Below are 13,501 nucleotides of genomic sequence, written 5' to 3'. Positions count from 1 at the left end.
CCAGTTTTATTATTAAAGATTTTAATGTCCATCATTATTTGTATTTTCCACTTCATCCTCTCAAAAATCAGATTTAAAGAAGAGATGTTTACATTCAATCTACTGATTCATTTGTTGGGAGATAGTGGAATGCTTTGAGCTCTATGGATGAAACGTGCTTTATAACAAATTAGTAGTAGTGTTATTAACTTATGTGCTGTGGTTCCAAATTATACTAAGTAGGATAAACCAGAGAGTTGAAGTGACTTGCCCAAAGTGACCCAGCAGACCAGTGGCAGAGCTAGGAATAGAACCCTGGGATGAAACCCTAGCCCCACTGAAGTCAATGGGAGTTTTGCCATTGACTTCAACGAGACCAGGATTTTATTCTGTCTCTTGACTCTGAGTCCACTGGACCGCTATGTTCAACCCCTATTTTCTTTATTTTTAGAGAGTCTGATCTGAATTTTATAATTTTACTTTATTAAAGGGTTTTTTAAAATTAGTTGCCATTGATAAGTGAGTGTGAATGGTTACATGTGCTGGTATGACCATCTCTGCACATTGTCCATACAAATGACTTTTCTCACGTTAGTAAAAGAAAATGTGATATACTTCTGGAGAGTTACAAATCTAGCCCTTACATGCATCTGAGGAAGTGGGTATTCACCCACGAAAGCTCATGCTCCAAAACGTCTGTTAGTCTATAAGGTGCCACAGGATTCTTTGCTGCTTTTACAAATCTAGCCCTTGGAAGCCATCCTTGAAATAATGAAGAGCTGTTTTCAAATGGCAATGTTTTACCCTTAGTTAGGCCTAAATCTGTAGGACGCCCTCAGCCACTGTCGTGAGAGTGGGTCTGAAACAGTGAGGCTGTAGAGGGCTCCCTGCATTGATATAGAGCTAGTGACCCTCAATCCCTGCAGGCACAAGGGTGGCTGCACATCAATGCTCTTTTTCTTTTTTTCTTTTGTCAATTTCAGTGTCAGCTGAAATCAACATTTACTGACATCTGTCACCTTAAATCAAATCCTGACAAGCCTATGTATAATGTAGACCACTGCCTGGGTAGTCTGCCCCTTAAGGGCAGTAATGTCTACTGCTCAGTCCACCCAGCATTAATTCGAAAGAGTTGCAAGTTCCAATTACAGATATAATCTGGGAGATGCTGGGAGCAAGCAGAGTTTGGGAGGAAACACTGCTACTGTTTCTTTAAGGGCCTGGGGCCAGGAGACTTACAGAGAGGTGGGGCAAAACTCCCCTATCTCCCAACCAATTGCGGATGAGTTGAGAGAAGAGGACCACCATAAATGCTGCTCCTCCTTCATCACAGGGTAGATGTCTGCAGACACTGAAAGGAGTAAGAAGATGCCTGCAGGGTTCTGAGTTAGCAGGGACCAGACCCCAGCAGAAGGCTGCCAGTCCTATGAATGTGAGGCCTAAGTGGGGCCAGCTGCCAGAGATAAATTGCAACCCAGCTCCAGGAGGAAAGCTGGAGTGCCTCTCTTTTAAGAGAGACTTAAAGACTGAGAGGGGAACAGAACATAGAAGGCAGGTTTCAGAGGAACCCAAAAGTACATTGTTTATTTGTGACTTTTTGTTATGGCCCCTTTTGAAAGAAGTTTTGTAATAAACAAGTCCTAAGAAAGGTGCTATTGAATCAAATGTCAAGAATGCCTGAAGTGGAATTACTGGCTTCCTGAGAAGGGAAACTGAGACAGGGAGTATGTGCAGCTCTGTACTAACTCAGCAGAAGGTGCTACTGGGGAGGCCTGCCCTTCGCCAGGGCCACAGATGTTCACACAGTGATTCCTGCATTGAGCCTGGTAAATGACAGTGTATCTTTTAGAAAGACTTCCAACCTGGATTTATAGACTTAGAGTGATGGAGCATTTACCATATTGTTAGCAACCTGCTCCAATGGTTAATTACCCTCACCATTAAACATTTGCACCTTATTTCACATTTGAATTGTTTTAGTTTCTACTTCCTGCCACTGGATATTTTTGTGCCTTTATCTTCTTAATTGATGGTGATGTTAATTGAATTCTCATTAGACTGACCTCATTCTTGATAAGGCAAGTCCCATCCTTTCATGCATTTATACCTGCTCCTGTGTTTTCCGCTCCTGTATTTTCCATTCCATGCATCTGATGAAGTGGGTTCTAGCTCACGAAAGCTTATGCCCAAATAAATTTGTTAGTCTATAAGGTGCCACAAGGACTCCTCATTGTTTTTGCTTATACACACTAACATGGCTACCACTCTGAAACTAAGTTCTCAGTCTGCCCCATCGCTTTTAGATTTAGGCATCCTAGGAAAATCTCACTGTTAAGTACTGCCTACTGATAAATATGTTTATGTGGGAGGCCATGTATGTTTAGAAGTGCTGTTACAATGTAACGAGCATTACATTCTGGTCACAGAAGTTCAGTCCACACTATTTTAGCACAAGGTGCACGTTTGGAACATTACAGAGAGGAAGAAGTGGAATAAAAGTTAGCTTTTATGCAGTTTAAAAAATATTTATGCTCAGTAACTAGCTCAATCTGTAAACTTCAGCTAATGAATACAAATAATTGTTTTGCATGCATAGATTACAACATTAAAAAAGCCACAATATTCAGCTTCGAAGTGACTTTGATTATTTTCTCACAAACTTTGTAATTTCCTTTCTTTTACTTTGATGTTTTTGTATGTTTATACAAACTGAGACCATAAAGTGTGTAAATTCTTCTAATCTCATTGTCTATTTTAACATACTTAGTTTCACGATTTTAACTCCGCTGGGCTTTCAATCTGGAATGAAAAGCATAAACACAATTTTCAAAAGTCTAATACTAGGACACCAAAAAACAATCTGTCTCCTGAAGAGATTTATTTTAGTTTTAGTGCTCTGTTTAGGTGAAGGTTTTAAAATTTCAGCTGCAAATAAAACCAAATATAAAGGAAGCTGCTGTTAGTAAATAAAACCCTAAATCTCAGTTGATTCTTATATTCCAATACAAATTAGCCAATTATTCTCCTGAATAAGGAAAAATCCCTATTGCCTTCCCACTGTTTCATCAGATATGTAGATTATAAAGATAGAAATATGAAATATATGACTTCATGGAAACAATCATTACATATAGGAGACAGAAAAGGAGGCAAACATACGGACAAGAGCATGAGCATAGTCTGCACTGGGGTCTGAAATACAAATGTATTAACTTTGATTCAGCTCGCAGGAGATGGATATTATTATAAAGTTTGGATAAAACCAAAGTATAAAACAGGCTTTTTTCATTTTCAAAGCCGCATAATAATTGCATTGACAAATACTGTATGTAAGAAGTTTAAAAAACTACATATACTGTAGAGAAGATAAATCAGTAGACAGCTTTGTTCATTTGCATGCTAGTGAATTACTTAAGTACTAGAGAAAAACTTATTAAATACATATGAATTTTTCTCATGGAACTGTGTATTAAATAATGAAAGCTACTGAATAATTAGCAAACTGTTCAACATCCCAAAAATTAAAAAAAAAACCTGTAGTGTAAACTTTGATTTCAGATATTTACACAATGAACAGCTGCATCAATGTAATGGAAATATCCAGTATAATAACTGAAATCTGCATCAGCCAATCTTTTGTTGCCTCAAAAGATTCTGGTCTAAATAAAAATACAAAGGTCTTATGGCTTATCTGAAATGAACCTTGTGAGATTCACTCCATACCAGTTCTAACTCTCCCTTAAATTGTAAGTGAAAATGAGTTTGAGAGTCTATGCCCAGTTTCCATTTATTCAGATCATAAAACCACTGTGAAATGTGACTAGGCTGGCAGTCCCTGCTCAACAAATGGTAATGTAGTACTTGGATTGAGCAGTGCAGGGAAGCCTGCATAGAGTTAGCCCATACTAAGTCTGGTTCCCTCACTTTCATGATCATTAAGCTCACTCAATAGAATGTGACAGGTTTCAGAGCGGTAGCCGTGTTAGTCTGTATCAGCAAAAACAATGAGGAGTCCTTGTGGCAACTTAGAGACTAACACATTTATTTGAGCATGAGCTTTCATGGGCTAGAACCCACTTCACCAGATGCATGGAGTGGAAAATACAGGAGCAGGTATAAATACATGAAAAGATGTGAGTTGCCTTACCAAGTGTGAGGACAGTCTAACCAGACAATTCAATTAACAGCAGGATACCAAGGGAAGAAAGAAAAGGAACAAAGAAAGTAACAGAACGCCACTAGCTGTCACCTACAGCCCCCAACTAAAACCTCTCCAGTGCATCATCAAGGATCTACAACCTATCCTGAAGGACGATCCCTTACTCTCACAGAGCTTGGGGGACAAGCTAGTCCTTGCTTATAGACAGCCCCACAACCTGAAGCAACTACTCACCAGCAACTACACAAAAAAATCACCAACCCAGGAACCAAACCCTACAACAAACCCCAGTGCCAACTCTATCCACGTGTCTATTCAAGGAACGCCATCATAGGATCTAACCACATTAGCCACACTATCAGGGGCTCGTTCACCTGCACATCTACCAATGTGATATATGCCATGTGCCAGCAATGCCCTTCTACCATGTACATTGGCCAAACTGGACAGTCTCTACGCAAAAAGAAAGACACAAATCTGACATCAAGAATCATAACATTCAAAAATCACTAGGAGAACACTTCAGTATCCCTGGTCACTCAACAACAGACCTAAAAGTAGCAATTCTTCAACAAAAAACTTCAAAAACAGACTCCAACATGAAACTGCAGAACTGGAATTAATTTGCAAACTGTAAACCATCAAATTAGGCCTGAATAAAGAATGGGAGTGGTTGGGCCATTACAAAACCTAAACCTAATTTCCCCAATACTAATTTTCCCCTACTGTTACTCACACCTTCTTGTCACTTTTATGGGTGTTTGATCTACCACCCATAGGCAAACTGAACTGCAGAAACTTCAACCTGGAGTTCATTTTTGCTGATTGAGCTCATGTATGTTATTTATAACACCAATATATGATTTTTGCCCATATTTTCTATGCGCTGAGTTTGTTGACTTCTTCCTGGGAGACAGGAGCATTTCATTGACTTTTTTTTGTGAGTATCTCAGGGAGATCAATTCCAACTTCCAGGCTGCTAGACATAGCAAGTTGGAGTTTGGGAGGACTACTTGCCTCATATTAGAAGAAGTCTCTGACTTGAGACAGCACCACCACAGGTGGTATCTGCATTTGGTTTAAGTTCAAAAACCACAGCATCATCACAGTTAGAAGCAACTATTATCACTGTGGCCAATTCTGTTGTGACCTTTTAATTTGTCTCTGCCAGGAATAAAATGGAAGGAAAGGCACTGGATCTCTCAGTTTGGTGAAAAACTTTGGGTTTTTCTCTTTGACGTACAGTCAAATAAAGCTATGTTCAGGGTTCCAAAGTTTGGTGTAATGCTTTTGAAAACTTCCCTGTTCAGGCACTATTGCCCTGGCTCTATCACCATTATGTCATGGAGGCTGCAAAGAGAGCCCTGCTGGGTCTTGAAGAGATTAATTGAGCTCTGCAGGGCCACTACCACCAGTAAGCACAGGCAGGTAAGGTTCAAGCAGGACATAACCTGGAGACATATACTCGCCCCATGATCTTGGGGGGAACCCATGATGATGATTGTGCGTGAAAGGGACCTTGTGTTCACATGACAAATTTACTTATCCCATCTTAGAAACTTATAGTCTGAGAGACAGTAAAGTCTGGGGAACTGTTAGCAGGAGCTCTACATCCAATAAACTTTGAAAAAGCTATGTTGTGCTTTGCCAAATCCTGTATCCAGTTGTACAGTGTTTATAATACAATCGTATAGTACAGCTGGGTTTTTTTATGTCACATAACAGTAAATGTTAAAATAAACCAAAACAATAATTTTGGTAGGGATATAAACCATCGTGTTTCAGAGCTGGAGGAAACTTTTCTGGGAGCACATATCCCATATTTGCTACTGCATAGTTTTTTTGCCACTTCCTCCAAAGCAGCTAGGATTAACCACTCTGAAACAGATACTAAACTAGATGGCCCATGGGTCAGATCCAGTTCATCAGTTCCTATGTACCTAATGTTTTTTAATCTCTGTTCCATGTCGATATATTTTGAAAGGTTAATAGTATATATATTTTTTTAAGTTTTTGAACTAACAAATCCATACGCCATCCCTGGCAAGGCATCTATCTGCAGCTCCCTGGCCCTTCAGCGGCTCCTCTTCACCTGCCTGGGAGTTGGGCATCCCTCAGCTTCACAGTCACCATGGCAATTACTGAATATATTTGTGTACAAGACAAACAGTTGATACACAAGTCAAAATGTATATATGTTGTCTAACAGGTCTGTATAGTCCAGTACTTAAAATGTTAATTTATTTGTGAAAAAAATGAATCCACATAAAGTATTTGTTCTTTCCCTAGTAAGAGTACCTGTCCCTGGTAACCATCCATCTGCTGAGACACTGGTTCCACATTAGAGGAGGCCACAGTATACTGTTATTCCAGTTATAGACTGTCATACTTTTTTCACCCAAATGGCACAATTTAAACAAATATTAGGATTTTAGATTTTAGGTGGGTCATGCTAGAAACAACATGCTCAAGCCAGATCAAAGCCATCCCCCCTCTGGTGATCAGTTAATTCCAAGCCTGTACTGCAGAGATAACAGAAACAGCGGTCTTGCTCCTTGGGTTGGGGTGAACAGTGCACACTGCAGGCCCCTAAATGGTGGCTTTATACCACAGTTGCTCTCCTCAATTCCCTGAGCTTGGTGGGATCAAGCAGCCTCAGGGCTGCTCTAAGGGGCCACTGTGAATGCTGGAGATATCCTGTACTAAGGCAATACTTTAAAGCTCCTTTGTGCTGCTGTATTTACACAAAGCTGCTGCTTTATCAGGATCAAGGATTTGGCTCACTGTTTGAAGTATGGAAAGATTCCACAGACATGGATCTGATGGAAGAATGTAACGTTTAGTTTACTGAAAATCTCCTGAATACTGCCATGAAATTCACTATCACATTTAAAAAAAAATGTAGTTATGGAACAGTGAGTAAATGTTACTTACCTTGCCCAGCATCCCTCTTAAAAAATGATTACATGTACGTCCATAATTTGACAGAAAAAAATAAAGTCACTGGAATGCAACACTCACAGGCTAAATGTAAAAGTAAATATTTTGACTGTTCCTCACCAATCATTTCCTATTAACTGCTTCCCTTTCTCCCTGGAATTTTATGCAGCAGCAGGAGACTATCACCCTGTAACAATATTCTGTTCCACTTGATTTTATCTTTTAAATTATCAAACCCTGTGTGACCTATAGTTTAAGTACCTGTCTGGTAACTGGTATGCCTGATATCCATGGTCTTTCATAGCTGCGTGTAGCATAGATGGAAGATAGGGTTTTCTGTCTCTGTTCTTGCCTGGCATGTTGCTCTCGTTTCTTCTCAATCTGTTCTCTATTCTGCTCCTGTCTTCTCAGGCAAGCCTAAGGAACAAAACACATTCTTTGTCTGGAATAAGAGAGAGATTTTTCCTTCTGAATAACTTGAGTCTTAATTCTAGCTACAGTCCACCTTGTCAAGACAATCTCATCTCCAATTGTTCTGTATTCACACCTGTCACAAAATACATCATAGGATGAAAGAATTAACCTATTGAATGTCTAAGCCTAACACTGATTGGAGTAATTGCCTGACCTGGTGCTTCAATAATCCTGGTAAATGTAAACAACTAATAAACTGTGCAGCAGCTCATCAGACTCTTTGTGTGTATGTGTTCCTATGTCCTGTTCCCCCCACACATGCACTCATCTATTTTAGGATTTTCTATGAAGCCCATCACCACAGAATCAAAGCATTTCCCAAGTAAATTAAATTTGCAAGGTGAGGTACTTAATGGAGTTCATAGAGATTTCTGCTCCTCTCCCCTCACTAGTGAAAGGGGCTCCTTTGGGGAAATGAAAGGTTTGGGTTTTTTTAATCATCATCCTTCTAGTTACTGTGGAAATGCTTGTGTCAAAAGAGGAGGGCTTTGCAGTGTGCTTGCAAAGGGGTCAGACCAATTAGTCTGATCCGACAGCCAAATCCTTTGAACTCAAAACACTTTACTACTTTACCCTGGTCTGCTAGTATGGAATGGCCACAGAGGCAATGGATCCTGCTGCCCAAGGATTCCCACTAAAAAGCTGGAATCCCCAAATGGTGTAGGCCTGGAACAGTGGTTTCTACAACCCCTTCCTCCTAGCCCCTGGGGTAGGTATCATGGCTGAGAAAAACATGATATAGTCACAGTGCCACTAAACTTTGTAGATCCCCTGCTTTAGAATGGCCTATGAGACTGTTCTAATGTGGCCTGGGGTCAGGGCCTGCCAACCTAGGAATCTCATCAAACCAGGATTAGGGAGCACAGAGTGCATTAAAGGAACTGTTGCTCCCACCTTCCTAGGCTTATTTGAAGTGCAACTCAGCCAGTCCAGAAGATCTGAACCGATATCTTTTGCATCTCCAAGGCAAGGCCAAGCATTATTGGAAGTGTGGTAGCTCACAAAACCACTAGTTTTGAGCAGAAGTTTTTAACCTTCAGGATACTTGAGATGTGTACTGTATACCAACCTACTTATGTCATTTTCAACTCTAATTCAGTTATGTCATGTTATAGAGTACACACGCTGGAAAAACATTCTAAAAGTTCCATGGGACTAGAAGTCCACTGAGAGTCTCACAGGTAAAATATTGCTCAACTTAGATTGTATGCTTTTAGAACAGGGATAGCCTTTTTGTCATATATTTGTACAGTGCTTACCACAAATAGGCCCTGGCCCATAAATGGGGTTCTTATGTGCGACCACAATACAAATAAATAATTATGAATAGTAACTAAATATTTTTCCCATGGAGTCTTTGTTTGAATGTATCTATAAAGTTAATCCTATGGCACTTAAGGCAAATTCTCAGTTACATAACTGCAGTCGATGGAGGTACTTCAAATTTACACAGGTGTTACACAGCACAATTTGGCCCAGAGGCTTCAAGGAATGCTTACTCTCAAAACCTATAAGGGAAAAATCTTTTCTGCTACAGAATTAACATTACTCTCATATAAACAAATTCTGACCTCCTTATTCTCATCGATGAGCAGTTGTGCATACAAATACTGCCAATTAATACAATGGCACTATTTGTATAACTACCCACCATTGTGAATAAGGGGTTCACTATCTTATCCATAAATATTATAGTGTGCACCTTCTTGAGAATGTAGCTAGTGTATGCAGATATGACTTGACAATACAATTGGAACATATATGCTGAAAAAGGAGAAGCCATTTTTAAGCACCTTTTCTGCTGGCTTCCACACAGGTGACTTATTCTGCAAATACAGGTTGTACAATTTATTCTCCATTGAAAGTAACTGATGATCAATTATATGTCATGATACTTGTCATAAATTACATTCTATAACAAACTGATGGGAAAAATATTAAGAAGCGTGGATAATGTATATTCAAACTAAATAACAGATTTACTTGCAAATCCTCAGAAAATTCATTGTGTATTCAAAAAGTAAGTTGGGAGAGGATATACTGCATTAATATTTAAGAAAAAAATTAAGATCCTTATGCAACAAAGTACTTAAGCTTAACTTTAAACATGCACTTAAGCCCATCCTATTCAGCAAAATTTTAAGCATATACTTAAGTACTTTGCTGAATGGGACCTAGATCACTGCTTTATGTGAAAATTTCAAATTAACCTCAACTATGGAGGTTACAATAATAAAAAGCCACTTTAAAATATTCTCAACAAAATGTACTAGTAACGCTGAAAATAAAACCAACAGCAGCAGAACTGCCAGCACCGTCTTTCTCAACATTTACAGCAACAGTGATAATATTCTCATGTAAAGGGGGTTGCCCCAGGGAAATTTTTCAAATGTAGCCCATTGGTATTGCTTCACATTCATCCTAATAGAGAAATGAAAAATATGAATCTCATCTTTCAAGATACTGAGCACCACATGTCTACCACTGACATAGGGAGAATTGAAGGTGCTCAATACATCACAAAGGTTCAGATCTTCAAAGGTATTCAGGTGCCTAACTTCCATTTAAATCAATGGAAGGTATGCAGCTAAATACATTGAGGATCAGTAAGGTACTTAAACACATGCCTCACTTTAAGTATGTGAATAGAGTAATTCCATTGATTTCAACTACTCACATGTTTAAAGTTAGGCACTGAGTCAGAAGAGGTTAATAAGGGCCTATGAGCTCAATCAGCCTCAGCCTGCTACACCTGCAGTATGTCTCAAGCCTGGAAAGGGAGAGTAGAAAATGGCTGAACTCAGCATTGATGGGGGCTGATTAGGAAGAAGAGCAAATCTCTCACTCTTGCTGAGTGAGAGAAACCTACATCATTCTAGCCAGGTGAGTTAGACTGCTGATAGACAAAGCCTCTCCGCAGGAATGTAGGTAGACCTGTGCAACAGAGCATCCAAGGCAGTTGAGAAGGAAAGTGGGAGGAAATGTGTCTGCTCAGGGTTCTCTGGGCTGGTAGAGGGGCCTCAAGGGAGCAGAAATATTCCTGCTAAGTTAGGGAGTGCACGGCAAGAGGTACAGAGAAAACTCTTGTGCAGGAAAACCAACTGTATAAGGCAGTGGTCCCCAATGTGGTGCCCGCAGGTGCCATGGCGCCCACGAGGGCATCTTAATGTGCCTGCGTCCTGGCCCCCAGGAGAGCACCCGCCGAAATGCCGCCGAATTTCAGCGGCATTTTGATGGGGACGCCTCTCGATGACGACGCTTGTCGCCGACAAGTGATGTCATCGAGAGGCATCACTCCTGAATGGCAGGGACGCCTCTCGCTGACGCCACTTGCTGTCGACAAGTGACGTCATCGAGAGGCGTTGCTCCCGAATTTCGGCAGCGACACCTCTCGCTGACGCCACTTGCTGTCGACAAGTGACGTCATCGAGAGGCGTCGCTCCCGAATTTCGGGGGCGACACCTCTCGCTGACGCCACTTGCCATCGACAAGTGACATCAGCGAGAAGCGTCACTCCCAAATTTCGGCGGGGATGCCTCTTGACGACGTCGCTTGTCGACAGCAAGCGGCATCATCGAGAGGCGTCGCCGCCAAAATGCCGCTGAAATTCGGCAGCATTTCGGCAGGAGCTCCACCGCCGCAGTGGTCCTTCGGCTGGTGCCCTCCAGCCGAAAAGGTTGGGGACCACTGGCATAAGGAGACTTTGTCTGAATGGCCTGAAAACATTCACTGAGGAAATCTTACTGATTTCTACTCATATTAGATATAAGATAAAATATAAGTTCCCTAATTAGAAATATATATATTAAAACAGTAGCAATCAGCTGTTTAATTACCAGCTAACGTTCTACCCAAGTGAAAGTAACTTTCAACAAATAATGAAATAGCTGACCAAAGTCTATTGCTTTCTGGGCATACCTGATACTCTGAATCCATCTTGTGTTGCATTTCCCTCACATACTGAGCATCGCTGATGAACTTCTGTCTTCCTCTGGAGTCGTACATTATAGTAGGTAAGCAGAACCTGCACATAAAGCAAGTATGTCTTCTTAAAGATCATTTTTTTTATCTCACTACTTCAGTTTTGCTCTGTTCTAATTGCCTTTTCTCTATGTGTTAATTACTAACGGTAGATAGAAGAGATGTTCCTGTTTAAAGAAAGCCCTGCCACGCTGGCATTCTTACAGCCTTTCTTTACTAATTACAGAGTACCCAACCACCATGAATGAACTTGTTCTGATCATCAACATGAAATCAGCCCAAATTTGCTGCACGGTGATCTGGTACAGCAATAGTATTATAGATAGCAACAAGGAATCTGATCTAGGCAAATTATTTATTAATGTAGAATTGTATGAATCCAAGACGTATTAAGGACAGAAAGCTTAAATTAGTTGTCTTCTGTGCAGTTACTAGAGGCTAAAGATTATTTCTCAAATCTGTAATGAACTGTAATACTGGAGCCTGATTCTGCAATGTGCAACTGCCAATGTGCTCAACACCATGCAGGAGGTTATTAGCACCTTGTAGGACTGGGCCCAGTATTGAATCCACTATTCCACCTGCCAGTGTACGTTCAGGCAGCAGAGCATACAAAGGTGCATGGATCTGTATGACTATATGAGAGAGAATTAAAGTTGAAGCTGAAAAGCACAGTTAAGGAGTCGCTAGAAAAGACTCCTTTACTTTTCATAATTTTCATCCTGCCTCAGTTTGGCATATAACCTGATAGAATTTTTGCTCATACTTATGGTTCTCATATTACATTAAACTGTAATAAATTTGCCATAGTAGTAACTTTCTGTAACTTTCAGAAACGCATCTGCACATAACTGGATTACCGCTGTATGGAAAACAGGAAAAATATACAGCAATTTTTATTAGATATCTTAATCTATCACCTGAGAAAAAGGAGCTTAGTGGCAGCATTGTACAAAAATGCGAGGGAGAAATATATACCTTTAATGCCAATATTTCCTGGGTTCTGGATGCCTCAGTTGCAACCTTACCAGTTTATAAACATAGGAGGAACAAGAAGATAGTAAGGTGATGCCATGGCCCTAGCTATCCCTAGCAGACGAGATACAGGGGAGTGCAGGCTGCACCATCCAGAAGGCCACTTGGAGATGGTCTGTCCCTAAGACCCAGTCCTCCCCTAAACTCTCACTGCCTACAGAGACCATATGTCTGAATTTCATTGGGACAGTTCCCAGTTTTTCTTATGACTTTCAGGATACCTAAAATAGCCTGTGTGTTTTTTATTTTGTTTTTTCCAAAATGTGTTTTTAAAGTACAAAGTGTTTGTTCAAAGCATATTGCTATATCAATTGTAAAATGTGTGGTCCTGTTTCACCCTCATCATGTAGTGAACATGCATTTTATGGCAACCATTATTCAGGGCCAAAGCTTATCACAACATGTAGGGCAACAACACTACACTATGAATACAATGGTTTGATGATCCAGTCTAATCAGAGCAAAGCCAGATGCTTGGACTCCTCTGGGAAGGTTGAGAAGGGAGAGGATGTGTACCTGATACCTGTTCTGTCCCTCCTTCCTGTGGTTCCCAGAAACATACAGAAATTGTTATAAAATTCTAGTGCCTATGGTTTCATATCATTATACCATGAGTATGAAACTGCATTACCTACATGAATACCAATTTGAGGCCCCTAAAAATTGCTAACACAAAAGCATCTTTTTATTTTTTTAAATATGATCATCATAGCTCTGCCGCACCTCACACCCCACTTAGGATTGCACCATAAAGACGTAAACTATACTGAAGTGCTTAGGAGACCTTCTCCAATGTGTTTGCATCTTGCAAGGTCTGCAGGAGCTCTTCTCCCAGCTTTGTATATCACTACTGCACCATTTTCACTCAAAAAAATCACCTTCAGCCAGAATCGATGTATGAAAAAATATCATCATCCCCAAAGGCTAAAGTTT

The 13,501-nt window shown here is 40.3% G+C and overlaps 1 protein-coding gene across 5 annotated transcripts in view; it reads right to left on the bottom strand.

Annotated features, from left to right (window-relative positions):
* Positions 1-13,501, bottom strand: part of MARCHF10 (membrane associated ring-CH-type finger 10) — a 65,778-nt gene that overhangs the window by 40,788 nt on the left and 11,489 nt on the right. For 4 of the 5 annotated variants that reach the window (XR_003997594.1, XM_030541417.1, XM_030541418.1 and 1 more), the window contains 2 exons: positions 11,471-11,576; positions 7,340-7,495 (listed from right to left, as the gene is read on the bottom strand). Coding sequence is in view for 4 of the 5 variants with exons in the window: in XM_030541417.1 (XP_030397277.1) it covers positions 7,340-7,495; positions 11,471-11,557 (243 nt within the window). In the remaining variant the exon portion in view is untranslated. Of the gene's footprint in view, positions 1-7,339; positions 7,496-11,470; positions 11,577-13,501 lie in introns of those variants that run through there. The other variant, XM_030541421.1, reaches the window with a different exon arrangement.

Source organism: Gopherus evgoodei, chromosome 23 (genome assembly GCF_007399415.2).
Source record: "Gopherus evgoodei ecotype Sinaloan lineage chromosome 23, rGopEvg1_v1.p, whole genome shotgun sequence".
Classification (NCBI taxonomy): Eukaryota; Metazoa; Chordata; order Testudines; family Testudinidae; genus Gopherus; species Gopherus evgoodei.
This window is presented reverse-complemented; position numbering and strand designations above follow the sequence as displayed.